Genomic DNA, 13,236 nt, shown 5'->3' on the forward strand with positions numbered 1-13,236 from the left:
AAGTCCTCGGGCCCCGCACTTTTACAATTGACTTCGCAGATTCATATAGCTCATTGCTTCCATAATGAAGTTCTTCGTCCTCTTGGCTTTCAGTCTCGTACTGCTCCTCACGACAGCCTTCGAATCCGGTTCCGGTGCCCTTCAACATGCTTCCCTCAAGAACAACACGGCGCGCTTTCGATACGGAACGGTGTTCGAGAAGCGCGGGAGTCCTTCCGAGTCGGAGCTAACGCTAGAGGATATTGAGAGCACGTGTAGTGAGCCTAGCATATCCAACGAAGAGGTTTTCAACGATGCGAGGCTCAAAGGTCGGCAACTAGCGTCCGGAATGGTCGCAAATTCGTATTTTCTGCCCCATATAATGCCCCTCAGCCCGTGGGACGGCGAGCTTCGCGCCGAATTACAACTTTGGGGCTGGGCTGAAACTGAACGACCTGAAAAATGCGACTTCAGGAATGGCGTTGGTCGTCTCGGCTTGGAGACCGCATTTGCCAACTTGGTAGACGTACGCGGCATACAAGGCATCAATCCCAGACCGTCCAATGAAGGTAGCGGAACAGTATGTCACTTGATTCGCCATTACGACAGTCCTGCAGTGCTCAATAGACCTGCGGCTGGTCATCCATGGCCTCCTCGGGGACAACAAGTGTACAATGTAAACGCTCGAGAATACACAGTAAGCCCCAAGTGCCTCTCCTCATAAGAATACTCTCACTAACATCCCCCAGGTCACCGGTGCATTCTTTACTATAGCAGTCAACCGTGCTGCCGGCCTCATCGCGTTCATCGACCGAAGATCCCCGGTCAAGGCAGCAGAAGATCTCTGGAATAGAAAACCTTCAGACGACGAGCTTCCGGCGCTGAGAGCTACCTCCGATGTTGCCTGGGGGCTGTGGAACCGGAGGCAAGGTCCCGACAACCCGGGTCTCGGTCGCATAAAGTACTTTCTGATCGGTCCCATCGTGAACTATGAAACCACGAAGATCATCATGGAAATTTGTGATGAAGATCGAGCCCCGCTATGGCCCGGTCTCGACTTCAACTTCCCGGAACAACAAGCGTTAGCACTTCTTGGTAAGCAACACTTCTCATTTCAACCCTTGACTGTGGCTCATCTGCCTTAGGTTCGCCAAATGGTCGGGCAGTAGGCTTTTTCCTCGCGCAGCATAAGATCCAGATGGGTGGGAAATACTTCGTCAGCAAGGTCAAGCTGTTCAACTCGGATGCTGTTCCTAGCTATCCCTACGCTCTCTTCACGGTGCAGAGGATCATGATCACCGAAGACATACTTGTGGCTCCAAAGATTGAAAAGCCCCAGAACGCACCTGGAAACGTACCTGGAAACGGAAAGTAGCGACCGCTGTGCTTACATCGCGGTTGGGATTGGGAGAGGCACACGTTCGTTATCGCCTGTTTTCCTAGGAGCAGTTGGACTTTGTGGGAAAAGCGAGATCTGGAGTCTATAGACTGCTGTTGGGAACTACATGGGATAGACTACAATAGAACAACAAGAACAGAAACAAGTCTTTGTATACACCAAGTAATTGCTCGCATGCATGTTTGATGAACGTGAGATATGGTGATCAATCGTTGTCAGCATACTCAGACTGCGTTATTCCGTGATGCTAGCAACTACACAAGAATTAGTGTCAGATTGCCTGATAACATTCTCGGATAGGAGCTTCTGCACAACAGTTATAATATCAGTCCGCTCCGCTTCCGTTGCCGGTGCGCAATTCAAACATATCCCGTAACTCTGTGGTCTCATCGAGCACATCATCAATATCCATGGTATCCATAGCCCCTTCACGCAGGAAGGTGATGCTGTGAGGTGTGCGTGCGTGTTTTGCGACTCCTGGGGCGTCCAGACCGAGGTACAACTTCCGCTCGCGTTTCTGGTTCCACTCAAGATCAAGTATCAAACGGTAGAAGGCAATATGTGTAGATCTGCTCACACTGTGCACCTTGAATGCGTTGCCCGTGATATGCACCACCCGCATTGAGAAGGGCACAGGACGACCGACCGTTACCGTACGGAAATTGCTGATACGTTCGATTAATTGAACGACTGCACGGCGAGAGGCAGAATCAATGAATGGAAAGTATTCGTTAACCTAGCACATGTTCATCAATATGCAATGCCAGCCGTTTCAACCAGGTAATTACCTACCCGCTGTCGAACGATATTGTTCGGGATCGTCGGACCTGAAGGATGCACGATGTCACGGAGGGAATTCAGGAACTCTGGGTATTCCCAGTGGACATCAACGTGAGGCTTGTATTCCATGATCTCGGCCTTCAGTTCCTCCAGGTACGGACTCGCCTTAAAGTCGGTTCGTTAACTCCAGAATTGCGGCAGAGGAGAACTGCACTTTGCTGGGATGCGCGAACTTACTTCTTGGTGCACTTGACGACAAATTGCCAGGATCGCCGTTGGCGCTGTCTCACTGTAGATGATAATCTCGGGTCTGCCATCGCAAGCATTCTCCTTGAGATTGATTCCGATCTTGACGCGACAAATGGTGAGCCGCTCATACACCATAAGACGCAATTCTTTGGGAAGGTCCAAGAATCGGAAAGGACGAGTGTGGTTCGGAGGCATCTTGGGAGTTGAGGTTGCCCCCAAAATTCTGCTGTAATGCGCAATATACACTGTTTGAGACGGTTTGTTTGTTGGGCGGAAGCGCTTTAACCTGTTGCAGCTAGGGCGGTCAATTTCCACGTGACCTAATCGCCAGGTATCGCATCGGGCGGAGTTTGACATCACCAACGCGCAGCAGCAACCAGCATTTATATGGTGCGTGGAACACTGTCTTAATTTACTGTATAGCAATTCCTTTCACAGAATTGACGATATCCAGCCTTCGCACCTGCGGCCAGCGTCACCCGCTGTTGGAAGCGACGGAGCGTAGCCCTTTGTTGCCAAAAGGCAAAACGTTTGCCTGTAAAAGTCTTAGATTTTCTGAATCATCTACGTATGGACAGAAACATATGATTCATTTATGCAAACCGTTCGAAATTATTCGATTTTCACCGCAGGGCAGCCGTAGGGGTTTGACACTCGCGGCGCATTGAATGTATAGCGGTAGCATGTTCACCGATTGAAATGATCGATCAAGGACATCTCTGCATCGGAGCGGCTTTCAGACTCGGTCCTTCGCTCGCTTCTCAACTATCTCTCTTGTGGCCACTTCTCCTTCCCTCGCCGCGGCCCGAACCTTGGCAGTACAAACGGAATACTTGCCCCAGGATACATGGTACGGTGTCTTTCAGACATAATCTTCATAGCTCATAGCCAAGTTTATCCCTCGAGCGGCAATGGAGGATGTGGCTTGCCATACTTTGGTGCTCTATGGCGCAACAGCATTGGCTTGTATGACGTCCGATAGACAGGTATCAAGGCTGTTACTAGAACGACCACTAAGAAGAGGGCGGGCAACGACACCCACCGACATCCGGCAGTATGCGTCACGCTAGCACCGAGTAATGGTTCTAAAGCTGGTCTTTGTGTCTTAAGCGAAGTTGGTGAATTGAAGGTCCGTATAATCTAACCTGGGAATGGCGCTGCAGCATATAGTAAAATTGCCCCATATCGCTTCTCTAGTTGCCACGAGCCGATCAGCGTTCCTGGGCCCATAGACAGGCTCGGCACTGCGAAGACGCCAGCACACAATGTAGAGCCACTAATGAAGCCATACTCTGTGCGAAGCCAGTGTCAAGGTGAACAACGAAAAACTTGGTAGGCTCACGAACACCACCGGTCTCCTGCCGACACTTCCACTAGAAGGTGTTGCAAACGGACTAACCACAACGAGACCCAGCGGGCATGTCGAGTACGCAGGGATTCCAAATCGTTGGTGACCTGATTCTGCTACAGATGTATCGATAGCCAGAGTGACAACCAACGATGCAAACGTTCCAGCGAGGGCGACACCTGAGATTGACCGTTTTTGGAACCACCTTCGAGCGATAAACCACTTGTTTGGTGCCGAGAATCGTCTTCTGGTTGCCAGGCAAGAGCATTTGGGCTTACTAGAGACGTACGCGCCTCATATTTCGCTATGAGAGCGGACGATTTTGAGCGTTCAATGATGGGTGCAGGAAAACATGGTAACCGCCGTTCCTCGACTTCGCTCCGCCTTATATGGCTCTTCACAAGGTTATTTTCGAGAGATACAGCAGCGTGAAAATTGATCCCTAGGTTGACATGTTGGGTTGTTGTCAGTAGCGCCAATTCGGCAAGCGCCCCTAGCGTAGTTCCCACTGGTCGTCATAGCCGAACTTGAGCTTGAGAATAGGCCGAGCAATAACTGTATCTGCGACATCTGTTTCATGTGCATTGTGTAAAGATAGCGCTATTGTGTTCGAGAAATTTTCTAATTTTTCTAATTCTGTAACCATGTATCAGTCAAGCTGCGATTTGCTCATTTCCTGTATTTTTAGTATGAGCCCCACTCTTCTAACGAATGCATGTCGTACATCATCACTTATCATTCAAGGCGTTGTTGCTTCACCGACCGTAACGCACGATACCCACCATATATACTCACCTCCATAATGACGACTCAATCAAGCATCATCTGGCCAGAGCATCTCTTGCCAGGGACCACGGACAATTTCGTTTCCAACGAAGTCATCGCACGTAACCTTTCCGCACAACGAATCTGGGAGCTCCTTGCGGACATCTCGAAGTGGAAATCTTACTACAAGAATTGCGCGCAAATTACAGAGCCCGAATCTGGTCCCTATCTGAAAGAAGGCAACGTGTTCAAATTCAGCACGTTCGGATTCCCTCCTCTCACATGCACCATTACCGAATCTGTTGTGCCGAAGCAGGGCACCGCTGGAAGAATCGCCTGGCACAGCACGACTGATGATGGACTCGAGGTGTATCATGCTTGGATTGTCGAGGAACTCGAGAAGAATCGGATCAGGGTATTGACGCAAGAGGTTCAGAACGGGCCGATATTTAAAGAATGGGCGAAGGACGCACCAAATGTGATGCTATTGGGGCATCAAGATTGGTTAGATGGGCTTGTGCAGGCTGCGCACGGCCAAGAGGTTCGGAAGACTAACCTTGAGAGCGTGAACTTCCCTGTCAGGCAACTAGATTCGGAGAAGGTCGATTAGGCGGGACGTGTAACAGCAGCCACCTCCCTCGATGCACTGCTAGATGTTACAGAACTTCAAGGTAGATGCAATCAGCGTCTCGAGAGCTCAGACTGCTGAATATAGTTGTTTTCACAAGATTCATGTTATGGTCGGTCTCCGATATCGGATCCGAAACGATCTCCGATGCGATCGTCTCTAGTGTCCTCGTTCAGCCACACCTCTATCCTATGAACACCTCTTTACTGTCAGATATGAGCAAATCACTCGGAGAAGATATGTCCGTCGGAGAAAAGGACTATCTGCACGACCTTGAGCATTGATGTATACCTGGTTATTTAATGGCGACCATTCCTCCCAGATGTTAATCATCAAGCATCCACTCTACTTTTTCCATTTACTCACCAAAACAAAAGTATCACGAATCCTGAGCTAGGACTGAAGCTCGATCTTCTGTACGGATTCGTACCACAAACTTTAATCTGTCGCTCTTTACGATAGCATCAAAAAGACTACCTCCACTTGTTCCATCCGCTTGAAATGGCAGCACAGCTCCAAACCGCCGTCACTGAACGGCCACTTCTCGCAGCAGCCGGAGCATTAGGTCTCATCTTCGCCACCATTGCATACCAAGACTACCGACACTACGTTTCATTAGGACCGCACGGTCTCCCCCCAACCTTCTGGGGCTGGTACACACAGCTCAAAATGACCCGCATGTCCCGCAAGGACGTCACAGTGCCCGCACCATATAATATCGACACGGTGGCAGGTCCCCACGACAAAGAGAATTTCCTCCCACAGGATGCTGCGCGCGCCTTAAAGTGGCGACCCGGAAACAAAGCACCGCAGATCCCGAACTTCGTTGCTCCTCAGCGACAGACGAGCGATATTGCTAGCGACGAGATGAAGCAGGCTATGTATACTTATCTTGACACACTAGTTGCGTCACACGGCGCTGTCCTCCAGACACAGAAATCGGTCCTGGAGGGTCCCGTGCCCGCCGTAGGCATCAAGGGCTTTGCTTCGCTTTCTGATGCCGAGAAGCCGGTTGTGTATCGTTCAACACGGGGAGAGATCATCCACATTCATCCTCCAGATGGTAGCACGCATTTGATAATGAGTCTGGCGGATCAGAAGAGTGTCATTCAGACGGGATGGGGGAGGAGGCATAGGTTGAGTGGTGGCGGGAGGCTACCTTGGGGTTACACTTTTGCATATGCGCCGAGGAACGAGATGGAGTTTGAGGTTTGGAAGACGCTTGTAGGATCGGCGGTGGAGTTTTGTTTGGCGAACATGGGTACGAATGCGGATGGGAAGTGAAAGCAGGGATGGCTGATGGGAGTGTTTATTGTGTCCAACATAAGTCCACTTAGCATGCGCGTTTCCGTCTGTCTTGTAATTTGAAATCCTTTATTCCAATATAGATTCCCCAACTCACAACATGTTTTCCTTCTTTTGGAGACGTTAAAAGTCCTTATATTGCCACGCAGTGTGATGCCGCCACACATCAAAGTGTCAGCTTGCAAATTTGGGTCAAACTCAGGTAAAAACAGTCCACAGCTACTTCCTGGCGCATATATCGAAACCTTCTCCGCCACAAACATGATACTCCTACGTACTTGCGTCGGGTTTTGCCTTCCTTCTCCCAGCAAGAACATACACCTCTGCCCGAGGATTATGTATCCTCCGCCACAAGGTAGCCAAAACAGGCACATCACCCCTGCTGTCCCATACTGTTTATCTTGTAAATCCGTTCACTCCACCGGTTCACACATTGTTCCGAATTTCGAACGGTTCACGATCTGAAGATTCGTGTTTGGGAAAGAACAGAGGCCAATATTACTTTGTCCCGCGGCCGGAAGCACAGACATGTGTTGGTGAAACTTCACAATTTGAGCGCCGTACCACAAGCACACATTGAGAAATTAGGTGTGCTTTTGGTCCTCCGAGGCGGAGGAACACATGATTGTATCTTGCCCCTGTCTTTTTTGCTTCTAGAGAAAAGACGGATAAGAGACTTCATATCGAGTCTGGTCCGTATTTTCGATATCTCTTTGCAGTACGAGAACTTGGAACTGTGCATTTGTTCATAGGAGTACCGGTCCAGCAGCACGCATATCTCTATCTGTGCAATCTTTTTTGGCTCGCCACATAGAGCGACACATTAACTAAGTCGCTTTGCCTCTGAATCCGCTGCACCATAAGAACATGTTTGTCCATTCTCTCACATTTTGGTTCCACGGGCACAAACGCATTCTTCTTTGGTCCAAGGATCTGTAATTATGGGACCGCAGAGCAGAGGACCACATGAAATGTACTGTGTATGCCTTGTGCCACTATTCGCAAGCGAGACATGGCCCGATATTCTCTCCCTTTTGAGACCTTCTCCAAGCAAAGCCATAGAGCGTCTCAAGGTGGTAGTTTAGTCCGCAAACGCGAAGTCCACATGCAAGTTTTGGCCGAAGACTTTCGACCAGTCCCCTGACCACCCACATGGGTCCCAGAACTAGATTTCTTGTGACGGACTCGGGCACACCCATCACCATGCTGTAGTTGGTTTTAGTCACCAAGTCCACACACCCCACTGCACTTCCTGTGGTTTTTCTCCCTTCACGAGCGCATATTGCGTCGCACAATGACGATCTCCGTGCCGCGGCCAATCCCAGGCCAATAACTTGTGTTGCTGGGTTTTTCGGACTCGCCCCACGCATACATGTCATAGTACCGGTTTGATTTTGGTTGTCTCGCAGACGAACACGCAGGCACATGTCTCTTTAAGTGGTTCTTTTGGTCCTCCTCCCCGCCCACGCCCATATGATGTTGCGTCCATCATCTTGAGATTCCAATTCGCACCGCACACAAGACAGACACGCAGGCACATGACATGACCTGGCTTAGGTTTTGACCCTCCTCCACACGCGCATCGCGTTCCATTGTAATGACTTTGGTTGACGTCGCAGGCAGACTCGCGAACACATGAGTCTTGTGGCGGTGCCTTTTGGTCGCCTCACACAGGCACACACACTCCAAAGTGGCTCCGTGATTTTAGTATCCCTGCCCAAATCCCCATATATTGGATGACACATTGCTTTGGTCCCACCTCCCAAAGCCCACATCGACGTCATTTTGAACTTTAGGTCCTCTCCGCAGAGGGAAGTAGAGGAGTGAGGACCAGAAAAGGCGCGAGAAGACTGGCTTTATATAGTCGAAACTGAGCGGCGTAGATTGGGATGAAGGACTCCATCAACCGGTGACGGTGGACAACATCACTCGCCCAGCTCAATGCTAGCCACACGACCCGCAACATCACCTGTTCTGCCATCGCAAGCGACACAAACATCATCGTCAAAAGAAGGGAGTCTATTAGCGGTCGATATAGTACACACACCGCCTGCATCTATTGCTCAACGGTCCCAAGACCAACGCTATGCTCAAAAACCCCATTCACCCTCCTGTCTATTCCACTCCAATTATCTCACCAACCCCGCCTTCCTAGCCGCCTCCTCCAACTCCGCATTCTTCTTCGCCTGCGCCTCCGACGCCTCCAACCCCTTACGCTCTTCCTCCCTCTTAAGCTGATCCGGTCGCCTAATCGCGATATCTTTGGGCTTGTAGTCGCTAAACAGCACCTTCAACCCCTTTTCAATGATCCAGCAGCCGGCGTAGTCGATGACCATAACACTCGTAATCATGACCTTAAAATCGTATGTGAAAGGAACGAGGCGCAATTTCTCATTGATCTCGGGGACGAATTCCGTAGCGCAGGAGAATGCGACGCAGGCGACGCCGACGAGACCCCAGTACATGCCGCGGTTCTCGCGGATGGACTCGCGGAAGGGACGACCCTGGTAGTTGATGGCAAATGTAGAAATCTGCTGAATGAGCTGCAGCAGGTAAATTGCAGAGTTGAGTAGAGAAGGCTCGAACTCCTTCTCAAGATCCGGGTTCGGGGTCTTGGGCTCGGTGCGCTGGACGTATTGAGAAACGTAGATGAGGGTGGCGATATGAATGGCGAACTGTCCGAGGACGGAGCCAACGATGTAGATATTAAAGATGTTGTGTTGGGGTCGTTCTTTGCTCAGAGCTTCGACGGGCTAAATCAAAGTCAGTATTTACACAAACATGCTAGCATAGAGCACGTCGACTTACCTTGGCTCGAGAGATAGACAGGAAGCACACGCTCATCATCATTCCGGAAATTGTAACCTGACCATCACCGAACTTGATTCCGTCGAGGTAGAGGACAGATAAACTGTACGCCGAGATCAAACAGTTGAGGGCAAGGATCTTGTACATCTGGATAGTGGCCACAAGCGTGCATCGTCCTTGGCGGATGATGTTAGGGATAGCGACGACGTTAGCGAGTTTGGACGTGAAAGGCGCAGCTACCGAAGCATCGCCGAGCTTGATGGTGGGTGGTTCGCTGTCTAGATCGGAGAGCTCTGATTCCATCATCTTGTCTGAAAACTGGCTCATGAGGCCAGCGGCGCCTTGCTGTGCGGAGGGTGTCTGTTTCTCAATGGCTCCGTTGGTCGCGGCGCCGTTTGTAGCATCCGTTGGAACTGGAAGCATGAGCCCCTTTCTCTTTGCCTGTGCTTCCATGGCTTTCTCGTAATGCGGGTTACCAGGGCCGGGTGGGTATAGATGAGCGATCATGACAGGGACAGGCGGGGCAGGCTGGTTGAACCGCTTCATCAATTCGACCTGCTTCTGGTAGACCTCCTTCATCTTGGTGTTCCGGAAATGTTCGCCAATCTTCTCCAAGTCTTGGCGCGTACCGTTAAGTAGGGCAACGCCAATGTGAGCCTGCTTGAGAGCACCGACATCGTTCGTTCCGTCACCACACATGAGCGTGGTGTAACCACAGTCCTTCAAGCCAAGGAGAATCTCTTCCTTCTGTTTCGGTGAAACACGAGCGTAGACCCAGGTGTACCGAAGAAGCTGTAGCCAGGCCTGTTGACCCGAGAACTTGCTGAGGGCGTATCCAGTCACGCAAATGTCCTTGCTCTTCAGAATCTCGGGGTCAAGAGGCTTTGTCGGATCCACAGGGATGTTGACCTTGTCATCAACACTACGCCAGACAAGCTTCTCGCCAGAATCATCGTTCTCAGGAGCGTCCATAATCAGGCAGTCGCGATCCACAATTTCAACTTGACGGGCAACATGTACAGCAGTCAACGGATTGTCGCCCGTAATCATAACCACACGGTGGCTAGACTCGTTCAGCATGCGAACGGCCTGAACAGCGTCATCCTTGAGCGGGCACTGAAGAACTAAGAAACCGGCAAAGTGCAAATCGCACTCGACCTGTTCACGCTTTAGATCATTTATGCGGTTCATGCCCCACTCGGCGTCATGGGCCAGGAATTTATAAGCAAGCGCAAGCACACGGCCACCGTTCCTGGTGAAGTGCTTGAACGTCTCCTCGTATTGCGGCGGAACATCAACCAACATCTTACGGATCGTTTCAGGCGCTCCTTTGACCCCAACAAAGGTACTCTTGATTTTGCGCTTAGTCTTCCTGTCGTTGACGAGAACGGTGGCGACGGAACTTTGGCGCTTGAGTGCGGAGGAGAACTGGAAGCGTCGGCGGATTTGTACAAGTTCGGCGTGCGATTTTGCGGAGACGGTCTTGGGTGTCAGGGTGTCTTTTCCGCCCAGGTTCCAGCCCAGAGATGCCAAAGTAGCCTTTTCCATCGGCTCGCCGACGATTTCTCCTTCGTCTAGCTTCACCAAGGCATGTGCGGTAGCGAGGACCAGGGTGCTTTCCGTGCCGACTTCAGAGACGGCACTGACGTTAATGTGAGCACCATCAGGACCAAGCTTGCCTCCGTCGGTTCCGAGAGTAAGACCGGCAATACCATCTACCACGAGATCCTCGCCAGTCAGAGTTCCAGTCTTGTCGAAGCAGGCAACGTCAACTCGTCCGGCATACGGAATACGGAAGGGTTCGGTACAGAAGATGGCGTACTTGCTGAGCGCAGCCAGACTGGTGTTGACCGCCAACGAGAGTTCCATGGGCAGTTCTGGAGGTACGACACTCGTGATGATCAACACGCAGTCAAGCATGAGCTTGGATCGCTTGCGGTCCTGTTTGACACCCTCCTTCCAGACATACCACGAAGCGGCGATAGCGAAAATGCAGAGGAAAAGAATAAAGAGAAGCGCTTCGACGTTGTTCGCGGAAACGCGCTCGGTCGAATAGATCATGGTCCTGACCAAGCTGCCCTGGCTAGTTTCGAATCCAGTCTTGACCACAACTGCAACAGCGCCCTTGTCCGGTGGTGGCGGGAGCCCAGATGAGAGTCTCGAAACCGCGCTGCCGTCTTCTTCCGCATTGTTGCCGTGTGAAACCTGTAGGACCTTAGTTCCACCATACAGGAACGCGTTCTTGTCAAGGCCCTCTTGTTCGATGGTCGCATCGCCGGGTCGCAGCTGAATCGATTCCTTGAGTACTGGGGTGCTCTCTCCGGAAAGCATCGCCTCGTTAACAATAGCAGATCCTTCGAGGAGGATCATGTCGCAAGCGACGCCGGAGTCTTCCTTAGTCCTGCCAACGCTGACCACATCGCCAGGCAACAATTTGTCGCTCTGAATCTCTTGCCACTTCTTCTGCCTGTATACCAGCAAATCATACGGCTTGATGCTCATACCGCGAAACTCGTTCAACGTCCTCTGCCTTTGCCACACCACGGTACACTCGAAGGCCACCAGCATGAACAGAGTGAATAGCGAGTAGTACCAGTAGTCATCCAGCATCCACAATCCCACGCAGAAGACCTGGAATACGAAGAACGGTGCAACAGCGTGCTCCTTGAAGAGTTCCGTGAACGTCGGTACGGGGATGTCGAAGCTGTTACCGCCATAGTAGTGCTGCAGTTTCTCAATTTCCTCCGCCGTTGTCAAGCCCTTTGTGTCCTGGAACGTCTTGATCTGCGGCTTCGGTTCGGCGTCGAGGGGGTAGGAGAGCGGGGCAAATGAGCCCTTCTCCGCATCGTAGAGGAACCTGCGCTTCTGGAACAGGAAAGACACGGTTGGCTTCCCGGCCACATTCTCGCGGTTGAGCTTGCAGATTTCGGCGGTCCCGGCGTTTGCGATAGGGACGACTTTGATGAGCTGGGCGGTGCGCACGTCGCGGGCCCCAGTCGTCGTAAAGGCGCTCTTGAGATTAACGTTCCAATGAGTGGTAAGCCATATTAGCGACTGGATGGTTGTGATCGCGCCGACCCAAACGAATGTCCACTCGGAGGACTGGATGTGCTTCTCGTAGCGAGTGGGCGAGAGGTAGAAGGAGAGGAAGGCGGGCCAGATGATGAGGAAAGGCCAGATGTAGGCGTGTAGCTGCAGAGGCAGCGGGCTATGCAAGCTCGCCTGCTTGATCTGCGGGTTGTCGACGAGCGGCATCGTGGGTGAGGCAATCGTCAACTGCTCAATGTCGTCGAACGCAGCCTGTTGCGCAATGTTAAAATGCCACTCGCCGCTGCCAGGGTTCCACCGATTGGCCACTTCGCTGCGGCGCACGGACCAGGGGATAGGTACTCGAGGCGGGAGAACTCCGTGGAAGTAAGAAGATGACCTGGTATCGAGAAGACACTGTGTTATCATATGTCGACATGTTAGCATCATCACATATGTAACAGACATTTACCGCCCAGCCCAGCCGCCCTGTCAGGCACTGATCCCTCCATCTACGTCGTCCCATACCTCATCGCAGGCTGTCGCCCACTACAAGCGTCCTGCATTAAGTAACCCTATTCGAATTGTCCTGCAATGGCATACTCGTACAATATTGACTCTCAATACGACCTTCCCCCTTTTTTTGCGATATAGAGCCTTCACTATCACTTAGAGTGTTTGGGTTCATGGTGCTGTCTATGTTTCCCTTTCGTACATCCATCACATGATATCCCGTACATCTGTCTACCTAGCTGTTCTTTGTGCGCAGAGCGCGAAGCGGAGTGATGAAGGATTGGAACGTGTAATGAGTCGGAAGCTTACATGTGTTCTTGCAGGGGACGATGGCGCCGCATTGTGGAAGGAAAAGGACGAGGAAGGCGCAGCTTCCGAGACGAAAAGGGTCACTGGCGTGGTTCAGGCTGGTAGAAACAACTCGATTTCTTTGCA

At 51.4% G+C, this 13,236-nt stretch overlaps 5 protein-coding genes across 5 annotated transcripts; 3 read left to right on the forward strand and 2 right to left on the reverse strand.

Moving 5' to 3' along the window:
* Positions 1–64: 64 nt before the first annotated feature.
* On the forward strand, positions 65–1,354 carry TIM8_2 (Mitochondrial import inner membrane translocase subunit tim8; the record flags this gene model as incomplete). Its single annotated transcript, XM_056214124.1, has 3 exons — positions 65–676; positions 729–1,074; positions 1,125–1,354. 3 exons carry the CDS (start codon positions 65–67, stop codon positions 1,352–1,354), a joined length of 1,188 nt encoding a protein of 395 aa, XP_056071391.1.
* A 349-nt stretch (positions 1,355–1,703) lies between these two features.
* Positions 1,704–2,542, reverse strand: N0V89_005348 (uncharacterized protein; the record flags this gene model as incomplete). The annotated part of the gene is made up of 3 exons (XM_056214125.1): positions 1,704–2,114; positions 2,171–2,323; positions 2,396–2,542. 3 exons carry the CDS (start codon positions 2,540–2,542, stop codon positions 1,704–1,706), a joined length of 711 nt encoding a protein of 236 aa, XP_056071392.1.
* Positions 2,543–4,557: 2,015 nt separating this feature from the next.
* N0V89_005349 (uncharacterized protein) lies at positions 4,558–5,130 on the forward strand (the record flags this gene model as incomplete). The annotated part of the gene is made up of 1 exon (XM_056214126.1): positions 4,558–5,130. One exon carries the CDS (start codon positions 4,558–4,560, stop codon positions 5,128–5,130), a length of 573 nt encoding a protein of 190 aa, XP_056071393.1.
* A 519-nt stretch (positions 5,131–5,649) lies between these two features.
* On the forward strand, positions 5,650–6,432 carry N0V89_005350 (uncharacterized protein; the record flags this gene model as incomplete). The annotated part of the gene is made up of 1 exon (XM_056214127.1): positions 5,650–6,432. The coding sequence occupies one exon, from the start codon at positions 5,650–5,652 to the stop codon at positions 6,430–6,432; it is 783 nt and encodes a 260-aa protein (XP_056071394.1).
* Positions 6,433–8,582: 2,150 nt separating this feature from the next.
* SPF1 (putative cation-transporting ATPase 1) lies at positions 8,583–12,717 on the reverse strand (the record flags this gene model as incomplete). Its single annotated transcript, XM_056214128.1, has 2 exons — positions 8,583–9,206; positions 9,262–12,717. 2 exons carry the CDS (start codon positions 12,715–12,717, stop codon positions 8,583–8,585), a joined length of 4,080 nt encoding a protein of 1,359 aa, XP_056071395.1.
* Between the last annotated feature and the right edge of the window lie 519 nt (positions 12,718–13,236).

The sequence above is a fragment of the Didymosphaeria variabile genome (genome assembly GCF_027946475.1).
Source record: "Didymosphaeria variabile strain IMI 356815 chromosome Unknown scaffold_4, whole genome shotgun sequence".
NCBI classification, from domain to species: domain Eukaryota; kingdom Fungi; phylum Ascomycota; class Dothideomycetes; order Pleosporales; family Didymosphaeriaceae; genus Didymosphaeria; species Didymosphaeria variabile.